General features: G+C 36.0%; 1 protein-coding gene across 2 annotated transcripts in view; it reads left to right on the top strand.

The window, feature by feature from the left end:
* Nucleotides 1–13,978, top strand: part of PAXBP1 (PAX3 and PAX7 binding protein 1) — a 33,765-nt gene that overhangs the window by 951 nt on the left and 18,836 nt on the right. The window contains exons 2-8 of one of the 2 annotated variants that reach the window (XM_036850186.1): nucleotides 982–1,110; nucleotides 5,673–5,825; nucleotides 7,372–7,593; nucleotides 8,120–8,223; nucleotides 9,134–9,351; nucleotides 9,860–10,049; nucleotides 13,635–13,758. In XM_036850186.1, the coding sequence (XP_036706081.1) occupies nucleotides 982–1,110; nucleotides 5,673–5,825; nucleotides 7,372–7,593; nucleotides 8,120–8,223; nucleotides 9,134–9,351; nucleotides 9,860–10,049; nucleotides 13,635–13,758 (1,140 nt within the window). Of the gene's footprint in view, nucleotides 1–981; nucleotides 1,111–5,648; nucleotides 5,826–7,371; nucleotides 7,594–8,119; nucleotides 8,224–9,133; nucleotides 9,352–9,859; nucleotides 10,050–13,634; nucleotides 13,759–13,978 lie in introns of both variants that reach the window. The other variant, XM_036850185.1, reaches the window with a different exon arrangement.

Genomic DNA, 13,978 nt, shown 5'->3' with positions numbered 1-13,978 from the left:
AGGAGTACTCGGTCTGGGAACAGACGCCCGGAGTTGAAGCTCTGGTTCTGAGTCACCTTGGGCCAGTCCCTTGTGATCGCGGAGCCTCAGTTTACCCATAAAAGTAAACAGGGGTACAGATGTGCGGCCTTCCTCGCATTGACATTTGGACAATGAAGAGAGACAATGTAATGGTATTTCAGGGCAGTTTATCCAATCTGGTGTGAGGGGCCAGGCTGCAGTGGATTTAGATTTCTGATCGTAAGTGAGCCTTAAATCTTAAACCATTTTACCTCCCGAATTGTTGACTGTGTGTTTATATAACCCAATTAAGTCCATGTTATGAGGCATCTCGACGCGGGATGCTTTCTTGTTTCCAGTAATAAGCAGTTTCTCTTTGGCTTTCCTGTTGTTTTTTATCTTACGTTTGCGAGGAGTACAGCCACATTTTTGTTTTTAATGATACAGGGACAACTTGGTAAAGTGTTTGCGTTTGACTTTTAAAGTTTTCAAATCAAGGATGATGGATACGTCATCAAAACTTATTTTTGAAAAGTGATTAGCTCTCAGCTTAGTCTTGAAATAACAGTATGTCAGTTTGTGATGGATATAGAGTTACTCAGATTTGACAGCTCTGTAAACTAGCACCTTTTGATTTTGGGTATTTTGTTTCAGATACCTTAATAATATGATAATCAGGTGCTTTTTTCAATGACTTTTTTTTACTCCTGAAATAGATGATTCAAGGAAGACAGTAGGACACAGGAAAATTTTTTGTAGTTACATGGGTTTTGCCTTTTAAAAAGTCTCAAATTGGCCTTATTCCAGATTAATTTATGAAGTTGACTCAGTTTTTGAGAACCTATTACAGATTTGAAATAATTTCAAGTTATGTAATGATTTGGCGTGTATGAGTATATATTTGGAAGAATTTGAAAGTTAGAATGGAAAATACTGTCTGAAAATGGTTACTACAGACTTGGTTTAATTTCTTTTTTTAAGAAAATGAAGAAGTTTTCAAAGTGAAGAAATCAAGTTATAGCAAAAAGATAGTAAAATTGCTTAAGAAAGAATATAAAGAAGATCTTGAAAAATCGAAGATTAAGACAGAAATCAACTCATCAGCTGACAGTAAGTACCAAACGAATACGATTCTTTTGAAATGACAAAATGAAACTCTTTTCTCACAGGGATTGAATGGATTTGGTATATATAGTGAACTTGTTCAGTTGACTTTGTCGTTGTCAAGGGTACAAATTGAGTACCGATACAGTTCTTTTGTTTAATTATAACACAGTTGCATTGTAAATGCATTTTTTAAAAAGACAGAACCATTGCCACTGGAATGTTTCTGCTGCAGTGACTAAATTGTCTCCCAGTTTTCCTACTAGTTTTCCAATTGCTGTTGAACAGAGAAGGGAGGTTTCCGACTTAAACCTGAGATACGGGTTTATTCCTATTTGAAGGAGTACTGTGCAAATTCCCGTACTTGTATTTTGCAGAGACAAGTTTTTGATTCCTTTGGTGTTATTTACACAGTTAGTTTAATTCTTAGAGAACTTTTAGGAATGCCCTAAGTCTAATGTTGATAATACTCCCATTCAGCAGCCTTGTCAGCTACACAGATGAAGACTCCTCAGTGTGTGGCCCCTGCCTGCATTGTACAGACATCTCTCATGTCCTCTCACAATCTAAGTTAAAATTTTTAAGCAGTTATTTGTCGTTAGGAAAGTGGTTCCATTATAATATGCTAATATGAGTTATTCTCATGCAAGTGCTTTAGGGAAATCTTTTTATTTTATGGAATTAAAGATAGAATTATTATTTCCCAGTTCTCCACTATAGGCTTAATGTGGAAAAGTATGTCCTTATATCTCAAATTTGCAATCTTATTTTGGAGACAGCATGACTTAAATGTATAACTGGACCCAGTATTTGGCAAAGTGTCCGATGAAGGTTAACTACATTTTTTTTTAGAGGTGGGTGAAGGAATACTTCATAGATAAAGTGGAATTTGAAGCCAGCTTTTTGATAATTTAAATACCAAAGGCTAAGGGAGGTATGGGGATATTAAAGATTAATGTGGCCTAGGCTGTTTTCAAAAAGAGCAAGTATGCCTGATGGGCCAAAGTAGACGATTTGTGGAGGAAGCGGAGGTTTAGGGTGAAAGGTACCTTGCTGACAGATTGTGAAGGATGTTTAGTATCTAGTAAGGGATTTAGGGTAGCTGTTTCAGTGGCCTGCAAGATGCCAACATGATGAATGCCTTTTGAAATCTTAACCTGGTATTAGCATGCAGCATGGATTGGCACAGGGAGAGATTGGAGGCCTAAAGCAGTTTAAATACAAGGGCCAGCCTTGATCCATTAATAGTGGGTTTAAAAAGGTCTCAGTTGAGCAAGACTGAGGCTTTTCCTGACTCGGTGGGAAACTGTGGATGAGTTAACAATGTTTGCTGTGGGTGTGGGAAAAGAAATAGAAAAAGATTATTTGAGAAGTATTGCAAGGGAAGAATTGGTAGACCTAATGTATGAGTCAGCTATTGGATTTAAAAGAAATAGTCAGATTTGAGCTTTTGTGCCAGGTGACTGAGAGAATAATTATGTATGATATACAGAAATAGGGAATGCAGGTGGGAGGAGGAGGGTTTTTAGGGGAACTGATTATTTTGGACTCTAGGAAGCTGCTTCATTTTTTCCAGATCTCTTGAGAACCAACTGTGTACGATGAAATCGAACAAGGAAGGTCAGGAAAAGTGAGAACTGAGAAAGGACCATTTACTGTTGGGTTAAGAAATTGAAGCAAGTACAAGGTTTTTGAAGCCACCTTCTGTGACCTCTTCTATCTTCTACTTTCATATAACGGATTTCCTACTCACCCAATAACTCAATTAATGTCCTCCCCAAAGGTGGAGCCTCTGTGTTACATAGGTCGTCATCCCTGAAGTGATGGTGCTCTGTAGCTCTTTTCATTCATCAAATCACAATCCCAGACTTTTCCTACCCCAGCCCTCCTTAGACAGGCAGAGGTGCATTAACTTGAAAACAAGGGTAGTATCAATCTACTTTTGTGATATTCCTAAAATAATGAGTTTACCTTTAAACTTGAATTTGAGTGGAAATGGCCAGTGAAGAGTTGGAGATGTAGATTTAGATATGGTGCTCATTGAGGTGATAATTAAAACCAAGAGTAAATGGAATTGATGAGGGAGTAGCATAAAGGAAAAATTCCTGAGGACCAAAGACTTCTACCTGTAATAAGCATACACATAGAGAAGAGGGTTTACTGAAGAGATAAAAAGAATCATAAAGTCCAAAGGAGAAAAGATAGGAAAGTTTCAAGATGATGATTGTCAGTTGTGTGAAATAGTATCAGAAGGGTCAGGAAAAGTAAGGGCTGAGGAAGGGCTATTGACAGGGTTGCTGTGTTTTTTTCCGGAGGAGGGCAGCTGGCAAAAGAAACTAGTTTACTTGCCAAGCTCTGTGCCTGTTTGGAGGAAGGAACATCTTTTACTAAATTGCTCAGTGATACTGTATGAATTAGCTGTGGCTGCAGCCTTTGGGTTAGTTGGGGAGCCTGGAATGGGAGGGATCAAAGGCTGTTTGCCAGGGTTGAGGCACGCAAATTGGTGAGGAAGCGGGGGGTAGCAGGTCTGCACTGCTGCTTTGGGAAGTTTGGCAGAGAGAGAAGGAAAGGACAGTAGAGAAACAATTGGGATCAAGTAGAAGTTCTTCTGCTAAAGAGAAGCCTGTGTGTCTTGTAGACAGAGGAGAGGGAGAGCCTGACCCCCACCTCCTCCTTTCAGATTATGTTAAACTCTGACTCTGTCCAAATGAGTTCACTTCCATTTTCAAATTTGGAGCAATCATAATTTCAGTTTATATATTCTTAATAATATTATGACCAAGAATTTTATCGCATTAATTTTTCAGTGTAGTTTGTTGTTTAAAATCATGTAATCATCCAAATGATACATAGTTACACTACTATTAACTAGACTTCCATATATCAGTGTTTATTTCCTTGTGTTAAATGTATACTTATAAATAAAATAGCGGCAAATCTAAAAAAAAACATTCAAAGTAGAGAGAATATTTGTGACAGCAAGTTTCTTAAAGTAGTAGTCAAAGAAGTTGAGGCACAAGAGGAGCCTAGAAAAGGTTATTTAGCATCTCTTTTTATAAAGCTGTCTGGAAGGATAATATATGACCAAGTAACAAAAATTCACCTGTCAACCATGTTTTGTACTTGTATTTGCTCAATCACAAGCAAAATACTTAACAACTTATTGCAACTCTGAATCTTTTGAAGTCTGCAGAAATCTTTATCTGGGCATATCTGATCTAGTAAACCTTCTTGTAGTTCTGTTTTGTGTATAAAAAGCCATTGATGTAGTATAGATTGAGAGCAGAAGGAAATGGGTAGTTCTTGACTACATCTATCTTTATACATCTGATTAAACTGAGTTTTAAAATCTCATAGCCTCAGAAGTCACTTCAGAGGGAGTCTGTGGCTAACGAGGTAGGATGGTAAATTTAAAAAATTAAAGAGCCTTAAAGCAGAATGACCTAAATCTTCTCAGTAAAGCTGGGGGGGTGGGGAGTCATTATCCCCAGCACTCTTCTTTAGGGAAGTAGAATATGGTTTGAGAAGAATTAAGAACTTTTGAAGCAGTTTTGGGGAGGGAGGGGAACATGCTAGGGAAACAACGGAAGTTTACCTTTCATATTTAGAATGAACTTTTGTTTTACTCTTCCATTATATTCATGGTGCCTCTTGTGTGCATTGCCAGGTTCAGTGCTTCAAGGTGAAAACACTGATTTTCTGAGTTTTGCCTGGGATGGAAGGTGTAATAGGACTATTTAGTTGTAAGTAAAGTAAACCGTTTGGTGCAAAGTAAACCACTGTAACAGTGGTGCCTCCTGGAACCCTGTGGCAGGAAAGTAGTCTTGAAACTGGCCTCGGGAATGGCCTGAGAACTAGAGAGCTCTCTTCTCTGTCCACGTGGCCAAGTACGGCTACTCCACAACTCCCTTCCTAGTTTGCATGTGGTTTTTAGTGCCACCTAGTCTCTGACTTGTCTCTGTGTCCCGATTCCAGATGGCCAGAAAAATCAAGTTTAGTCACACATCCACTCTTAAACGTTCAGTAATGGCAATGGGGTCAGGGGCTTACACAGTGTAAATGTGACTTCTGGGTCTCAACCCCTCAGATGATGGGTGACAAATGGCTGTGAACTAAGACGATGTTGCATAAAGTGTTCATTACAGAGAGGTATATCTGGTCTATAATCTTTGTTCTTGATAGAAAGCTGCCTCAAATGGGCTTAGAGTTTAACGAAACACTGACGTGTAAAGTGAAATAATGCTTCCAAGAGGTTTGAACAGTTACCTATGAGAGTTTAGAGGGAGAAACTGTTTTGATAAGCTAGTAAAATTTTGATAAAATTAAAGATAGCGATTGGGCAGGGCCTCATGCATCCCTGCGTCCCCTGTATTGTTGTTACCTCCCAATTGTGTTTATTGTGATTATTCATTTTCACACATCAGTGTTTTAGTTTTTTATAAACAATTAAAATAGTTCAAGCTTTTATGAATTGAGCCCATAATTGCATTAGAAGTGACTCCTTAATTTATGGATCTTGTTTTATTACTTTTTTCAAAAATTAGACGAACCTCCTTTGGACAAAACAGGTCATGTTAAGGACACCAGTCAAGAAGATGGAGTTATCATCAGTGAACACGGGGAAGATGAAATGGATATGGAAAGCGAGAAGGAGGAAGAAAAGCCAAAGGCTGCCGGAGCCTTTTCAAATGCTTTATCTTCTTTGAATGTTCTCCGTCCAGGTGTGTACTTGCAAATTCTCCTTAGAACTGAAGTAAGCCCTCAAGGATGAGCCGTCTGTAAAGATGGTCATTAAGGAAGGAGTTAGCTAAGTGGTGTTTCTTATGACATCCCTGTTTGAAGCCAGGTTGTTTCGTTTTGCAAATACAGAAAGTAAGAAAACTAGAAACTTCCCAACTTTCCAAGTTCATTCTCAGACAGGCAGTTTTATTATGAAAGCAAACGTAGGGCTTCAAGTAAGTGGTACTAAAGGCCTTTTTTTATGTATTTCAGATTAAGATTTTAACTTTTTTAAGAACTGCTACCAAAAGCAAAATTGCTGCTAGTTTTATATTCACACTTTTTTTTTCTTTAACTTTTTTATGGAAATTATTTGTAGATCTATTCACTGGCTAATCAGCTTTTGAATAAATAAATGCTTAGTAGCCAAATTTAAATTATGAAGAGAAACCATTTAACTCATTATAAAATCTAAAAATACTTACTCAATGGGAATTCCCTAGCGCTTTCACTACTGTGGGCCGCGGTTCAATCCCTGGTCGGGGAACTAAGATCCCGCAGGCTGCTCAGGGTGGCCAAAAAATAATAATAATAAATTTAAAAAAAATAAAAATGCTTACTCTGGGTTTGTAAAGTTGTGAAAAGTTATGTACATAGATCTAGTAGCATTCTAATTGGTACAGTCTTTATGGGAAGCAGTTGGACAATATGAATCAGTAGATTTCAAAAGTTCTTAGTCTTTGACCCTGTAATTCCACAGCTAGAAGTTTATCCAAGGAAATAATGTTTTTATTGCAATGTTATTTGTAATGAGCAACATTTAGAAAATGTCTAGCAGGAGAGAAATGGCTTAGTAAGTTAAGGTGCATTTACACGATGGGATATTACATAGCTATTTAAACAACAATTAGAAAAGTAGCAAGGCATTAATTTTTACTGCAGGTGAAAATGTCAATTAATTTGATTATGTAGTAGATTATGCTTTATTGAGTGAATGTTGTAAACCACTAAAAATTATGTTTATGCAAAACAGCATGGGGAAAAGCTTATGTTTTAATATGAAGAAAAAATTAGATACAGAATTATATATTCAGTGTGCTTACACGTCAACTGAAAACTATTTGCAAGAGAAATATACTATAAATCTCATAGTGTTTTTTAAGGTTGTAAGATTGTAGATTCCTTTTTTGTTTTTATTTGTTTTCTGGTTTAGTAATAATTGTGATTTTATTGCTTTTGTTTATTTCTTAAAAATGAAAAAATATACCATTAAAATAAAACTGCTTTGGTGGATTTTCCCTTCCCCCCCTTCCTGTACATATTGCTATTATACATATTTTTTAGTTTCCCTAGCGACTTTTACTTTCATTTAAACTAAATTGAAAATAAATCAGTTGTTTTGCAGGCACGGTTTGGGAAGGGGGGCGGGGATGCCAGCAGATAACATTAGAACATCACTGTGACAAGGTTATCTTGACGAGATTCACTTACCTTTCATATTTTCAAGAAAATAGAAACTTTATTCCCTACTATTGCATTTGCTTCCAGGAGAAATTCCAGATGCAGCTTTTATACATGCTGCAAGGAAAAAGCGTCAGATGGCCCGGGAATTGGGAGATTTCACTCCTCATGATAGTGAGCCTGGTAAAGGCCGCCTTGTTAGAGAAGATGAGAATGATGCCAGTGATGATGAAGATGACGATGAGAAACGCCGTATAGTCTTTTCTGTGAAAGAAAAATCACAAAGACAGAAAATCGCGGAGGAAATAGGTAACTTGATTTAATGGGACAGTGAGCCTGTTTCATTGCTATTAAATATAATTTGATACTACAATCAAATAAAAAGTACCTATACTTATTTAACTGTGTTTAATGTTAGAGAACTGTTCTTGCTTGGGTGTAAGTGTCTTATTGGAACTTTTTGAAAAGTGTAGCATGATTTTGGCAGCTAGTGTTTATTGAGCACTGTGTGACCAGTATTGTGCTAAGCACCTAACGTACATAAATATATGTAATTGGCTCTTCATTCTTAGGAGGCATTAGGTTTCCAGAGGTTAGGAAACCTATCTAAGGTTTTAATCGTTACATTGATACTGCCTTTTGCTTAAGGTATGCTGTGTGTTAAGACAAGCAAAAGCAGAAGTATCAAATGCGAGAGAGATCATAGTAGACGTTTTAACTTTAGTACGATTGAGTTAATGCCAATAGTTTTGCTTGATTTTTGTGAAATATCAGGGTAGCATCTCTTCCCTCGCTGTTTTTTTGGAATTATTTACTTTGCTGCTTATGGCTGTAGGTATTGAGGGGAGTGATGATGATGCTTTAGTAACTGGAGAACAAGATGAAGAGCTCAGCCGATGGGAACAGGAGCAGATAAGAAAAGGAATTAATATCCCTCAGGTAAGAACCAAAGAATTAAACTTCAAAAATTAAAAAAAGAAATTAAAAACATTTTTAGCCTATCTTGTTGAAGTAAAAACGTACTGCACATTGAATTGATCCTTTGTCATTCATTCAAGTAATATAATGAGGAAAATTATATAAAGTTATGTATCCAGTAAGCTGTTAGAGGAAACTATATTAAATTTTGCTTTTTACCATCCAAATGATGGGAGACTTTCTGGTTTCCTAGGTAAGTGTTTCTCAAAGTGGTCCTTCAGCCAGCAGCAACAGCATCATATGGGAGCTTGTTAGAAATGCAAATTCTCACCCTCCTGAGTGAGACCTAGTGCATGAGAAACCCTGGGGGTGGGGCCCTGCCATCTGTTTAACAAGTCCTCTGGGTGATTCTGTTGCTCTTAAAGTTTGGGAACCACTGTATAGATAAGGTGTTTCTTTCCTATAGAGCTTATTTTTTTCTGACTTTAAAAATTATTTTGTAGAAGATGGATTTCTCAGTAATGCAAAGATCTTATTGTAGATGAAAAATATCTTCCTAAATAGTTATAACAATTTATTTTATAGAAGTAAGTAGTACAGTGGAAATAACACATAAAATTTTTTTGGTTGCTAGTGTTTTGACACAATTTAATGTCCCTTCTAACTCTAAACTTCTTTGTTATTGTTTTCCCGAAAGTTACTAGAAATGAATCCAGTAATCCCATAAGAATTAGAAATGAATCCAGCCCTACTGTTACCTGATTTTGAGGAGCTCTGCAATTACTTATTTTAATTACATACTATTTGGAAAATGAGTATAATGTTTATTGTTAGTGGTTTTTTTGTTTGTTTGTTTAACACTAAAGGCATGGGATTTTTCTTTTCATAGTTTCAGCTACTAGTTTTAATATACATCCCATTTCTTTTCTAGGTTCAAGCAAGTCAGCCCACTGAAGTGAACATGTACTACCAGAACACTTACCAGACAATGCCTTACGGTTCATCCTACGGCATTCCTTATAGTTACACAGCCTACGGATCATCCGATGCCAAATCTCAAAAAACAGATAATACAGTCCCTTTCAAAACTCCCAGTAATGAGATGACTCCCGTTACTATTGATTTGGTAAAGAAACAGCTTAAAGACAGGTAGGGCAGATCAACTTCTTAAAGACCTGTCCTCTAGCTTTCCGTTCCCTCAGGCAACATGTAGTCTGGGGTAGCAGATGCAGAATATCGGCAAAGAAGATTCACTGGCCTATCTTCAAAAGCTAAACAGAAGATGACTTCATACTTTGTTCTGCTACCTTCTTGGATTACTTCTGTGGAAGCCTCGAAAAGTTTTTAAAAATACCGCTCCATGATCTTGTTGAAGACAGTTCTGAATTTGCACCTCTTGGACTCTGAAAAAGTGTAGTCAAGATATGGGGGGAGAAACAAAACAGTGAGATTTTGGTTAGCCCACCAAATAACTTTATATGAAGTCTGTAAACTGCCGTTTTTTGAGGAAAAAAGCAGTACAGATGAAAAGATCCACTCCAAGCATTTTTATATTCTAATAGTGGAACTAAATGCATTATTATAAATATTGCAAGAGTCCTGACAGCATAGACTTCCAGATGTAAATGTGTTATATTTATCCTTTTCTGTTCTTAAGGTTGGACTCCATGAAAGAACTGCACAAAACAAATCGACAGCAGCATGAGAAACATCTGCAAAGCCGAGTGGACTCCACCAGGGCTATTGAAAGATTAGAAGGGTCTTCTGGGGGTATTGGTGAACGGTATAAATTTTTGCAAGAAATGCGAGGGTATGTCCAAGACTTGCTTGAGTGTTTCAGTGAAAAGGTAAGAATGCAAAAATATTAATCTCTTTGAATAAGGCAAAATTAAGGAGGTCTAGATTTCTATATTTCTCAGAAAATATCCACTGAATTCAACTTTAGAAGTGATGAAAAGTCATGCTTCATTTTCTCCACTTCATTAACAACCTTCTATCTTGGGGTAATCTAGTGCCTTGTAGAAAACAAAAAAAGATAATTCAAAGCATATTTAAATAAGACTTTGGCAAATCCTGCCTTAATTTAATGGTGGATTATTGGCCTGTCCTGAATTATTAAAATATAAGGGACTCATGAAATTTTCTTTTTTATGGTTCAGATCTAAACTTATCTTTAAACTGTTTCTACAAGTAATTCCAAATATGCATATAAAGTTGCAATATTTTATTAGCTTTTTTTTTACCCTAGATAAAGTTGATTGCCATTGCTGCTAATAGTTTTCATCTAAATAAGCCTGTGCTTTATCCATTTCAGAAACCATTCATTGGCCATAATTTCTGTTAAGGTCTCATTTCTTCCAAGTTCATTTTTTTTAGTATGACAGTCAGCTGGCACAATTATTTGCATCCTATTGTACCATTTGTTTGCGTTTTTTGTTAGCTGCACACAGAATCCTTTTCTGAAACAGCCTTTTAATTGATTTTTCTTGAAGATAAATGTTATTGTTTGATGCATTGGTTTATAGGCATTTGTGGACTTCACAGCCTTTTCTTTAAAAAAAAGTAAAATCATGGTGCTTTTGAATATCCTGTCTCCATAAACTTTCAACTGATACAGGATTAGAAGGCACATTTTCTGTTATTCTTGGCCATATGAGTTAGCATAGAATCAGTAAGCATACAGTATTTTAACTTTTTATTATCTCCGTTGATTACTTCAGTATCTTAAGGCCAAAGGCTGGCTAAAGAACAGTGCCAAACTGTGTCTCCCAAATGGATCTTAATGGTTCCAGCCAGTCTGGTCAGATCCACCAAGTCTTCTCTGAAGGATTCATGTTCTTGTCCTTATCACCTGATTTGTGGAGAAGCAGCTACATTCTAAGCTATGATATCCCTTGTGGCAGATCTGTGGCTTAGGGTGACAAGTACAGGGGTGAGAAAGAAACATAAGTTTGACTCTGCAGAGGGGCTAGAGTCAAGAGGGGAAGTGGACATAAATGTCGGAGCTGGCAGTTGTGTCCTTCCTACTAATAAAGCCCTTATGAGCCCAGGGGACATGGTGCTGGGAGCAGGTCTAATAACCTTTTGTGACTAGAGAAAGGATCTCTGTCTTAAACCATACTTTGTGAGATTTGTCCCTATGGAGCTTTTTCTTGAAGTATCTGGGTCTTTGCTTTGGAACTTACTGAGTAAACTTACACGCTTGTAATTGCAAACTGAACTCTTAAAAAATATTGACAGTAATATGATCAACTAGATTGTACCATTCTTGAGTTAAAGAGACTAGTAGAATATCTAGTTCATAAAGTTTTCAATTGCTTACTATTTTAAAAACACTTAGTAGTGTACTTTCTCTCTCCTTGATTACCCGGTTCCTAGGGAGGTATCCCTCAGACTGTGCTAATACGTTTTTACAGAGTCACTTAGATAAATGTTTATGGAGCAGATCTTAAACTGTATCTATTATATAGTGACTACATTTTAATTAAAAGAGAAGTAGATAATTCCCTTTTAAATATGAGTATTTTATTTTGACATTTTCATATGCATTTGATTTTATTGAGTCTGCTGCTGAGTTAATAATGTCATAAGTTGTCATTTTGGAAATACTGAGGAATAATTGGATAGATTTGAATATTCATTCCAGTTATACTATAAAAATATTGTTTCAGGGTAAGACCATCAAAATATAAACATTCTTTTGTTTTTTTTCTCTTTTGTTATAAAAGTTTAAGTGGTTTTGAACTTAGATTTTTAATTATTTTGCAGATTATTTTAACTTTACATTGTTTTGTTTTCCTGCAGTCATCTTCCTTCTTGTGTTCTTTGTCTTAAATTTGGCCTTGAAATAATGATAGTCAATAACAGTTTCCAGTTTGGAGAGGGTAAAGAAATTGTCATGGTGCGCTCTTGTGCACTCTTGAGATAAATCAGTATTGTTAAGAAACATGAATGAGAGCTGAAAATGTGTTTTAGGGCTTTTATTCTCAGTAGAATTTTCTCTGGGCTTTGTTAAAAGGCATTTTAATTACCTAAACAGGAAAATTACGTTATCGGAATTTTAACTATAAATTGAATAATTAAGGTTCTGTCTGATGCAACCTCAGGCGTGTAGCTCTTACAGTAGAGGAGTGTTAATAATCTCCAGGACTAAAGGAATGCATAGGTACATTTGTCTTTAGTCCTGCACAGTTTGAAAAAATGAGGGGGTAGGTAAGTGTAAGTCACAATAATATGACAGTAATTGCTTTAAAAATCGATTCTAGTTAATTTTAGAGTCTGTGGGCTCAGCTCATATCACCAAGATAATCAGTGCAGATTTGGGGACATTGTTGCCCATGGTGTGGCATATTAAAAAATAAAATAACTCCATCAGTTTGACCTTTCTGTGAACATTTGCTGCTTTTGCAATGGGATCATGCAAGTGTGTAAAATTGCTTTTATTACAGACACCTTTGTATTCCACCTGCCTTTTTCTATTTTCCATTTACAGTCTGTTCAGTTCAGGATGCTGCTATAACACTTGGTGCCAGTGTTCCCAAACTCTCAATAATGTGTTTTTTCATTTGCACTAACCATCAGGAAACTAGAATTTCTGGTTTCCTCAGGTACGTGTAGTGGTTGTTAGCGTTTTGTGAAAGTTTCATAGCATTTGGTTATAGCATAGGTATTTATAAAGAGAACGTTTTCTGGTTTTTCCTTTTAAGTTAGGTCTCATTCCGTAAGCTTTTTGTATTCCATATGAACCAAGTGAATGCTTAGCTGTGGCTATTAACCTGGAAAAATTTGTTGACTTTGTAAACTGACAATTTATACAAAGAATTTTATTATTTTACTTACAAATATGGAAAAATTTAAACATTTGATAGGAAGAGAAGAACTTTCTGAGTTTTAGATGATTGATTTTAGACAGGTTAGTGATAGCTAGAAATTTTATTCACTGTATTAATGTAAATGAATGCAGTTCACGTTTTAAATGTGTAATAAAGCCACAGAGATGCCATTGCATCTTTTGGTATTACACAGCAATAATGGTTTATTTTAAACTACAAAAATTGGCAAGGGAGATCATGCTGCTAGAAAGTTAAAAATGGACTTTTAAAAAGGACTTTCAAGTACTTTATTCTAAAAGAAGCACTGAAATTTCTGACAATTCTTTACTCGCTCTCTTTACTAATGTTAAAGTGTTTAACCTAACCAAACTTTTGCTCCAATTAACTAGGCACTGGACATTATAGCTCCATATATGGAATAAAAGAAGAAGTGGTGTTTCCCAGAAATCATAAAACTGAATTACTATTTGTGTTTCATTGAGAATTCATGATTATTCTGTCCAGAGGGTACTTTTTCAGAAATCCGGAAATAATATGGAACCCTCAAATATATAAGCAGCTGAGGAGTTTGGTGTTACGGAGTGTGTTGTATTTTTACAGGTGCCACTGATTAATGAACTTGAATCAGCAATACATCAGCTGTACAAACAGCGAGCTTCCCGCCTTGTCCAAAGACGACAAGATGATATTAAAGATGAATCTTCGGAGTTTTCAAGCCATTCAAGTCAGTCCATCTTGAAGGTTTTTATTATTCATTAAACAACCTTGTTTACTTAGTGCATCCTAATTGAAAATTAGACGTCTCAGAGCATTTTTTTTTTTAAAGAAACAAATTTCCTTGCTCTTGTGTCAGGTAGATCTAAAATTAGCATGTGCTTGGATTGTGTTTAAGAAAATATAGCTTTGCAAAGGAACTCAAATCATGTACTAATAATATTCTATCG

The sequence above is a fragment of the Balaenoptera musculus genome, chromosome 4 (assembly GCF_009873245.2).
Source record: "Balaenoptera musculus isolate JJ_BM4_2016_0621 chromosome 4, mBalMus1.pri.v3, whole genome shotgun sequence".
Lineage (NCBI taxonomy): Eukaryota > Metazoa > Chordata > Mammalia > Artiodactyla > Balaenopteridae > Balaenoptera > Balaenoptera musculus.
Note: the sequence above shows the minus strand (reverse complement) of the source record. Positions and strands in the feature narration are given on the sequence as shown.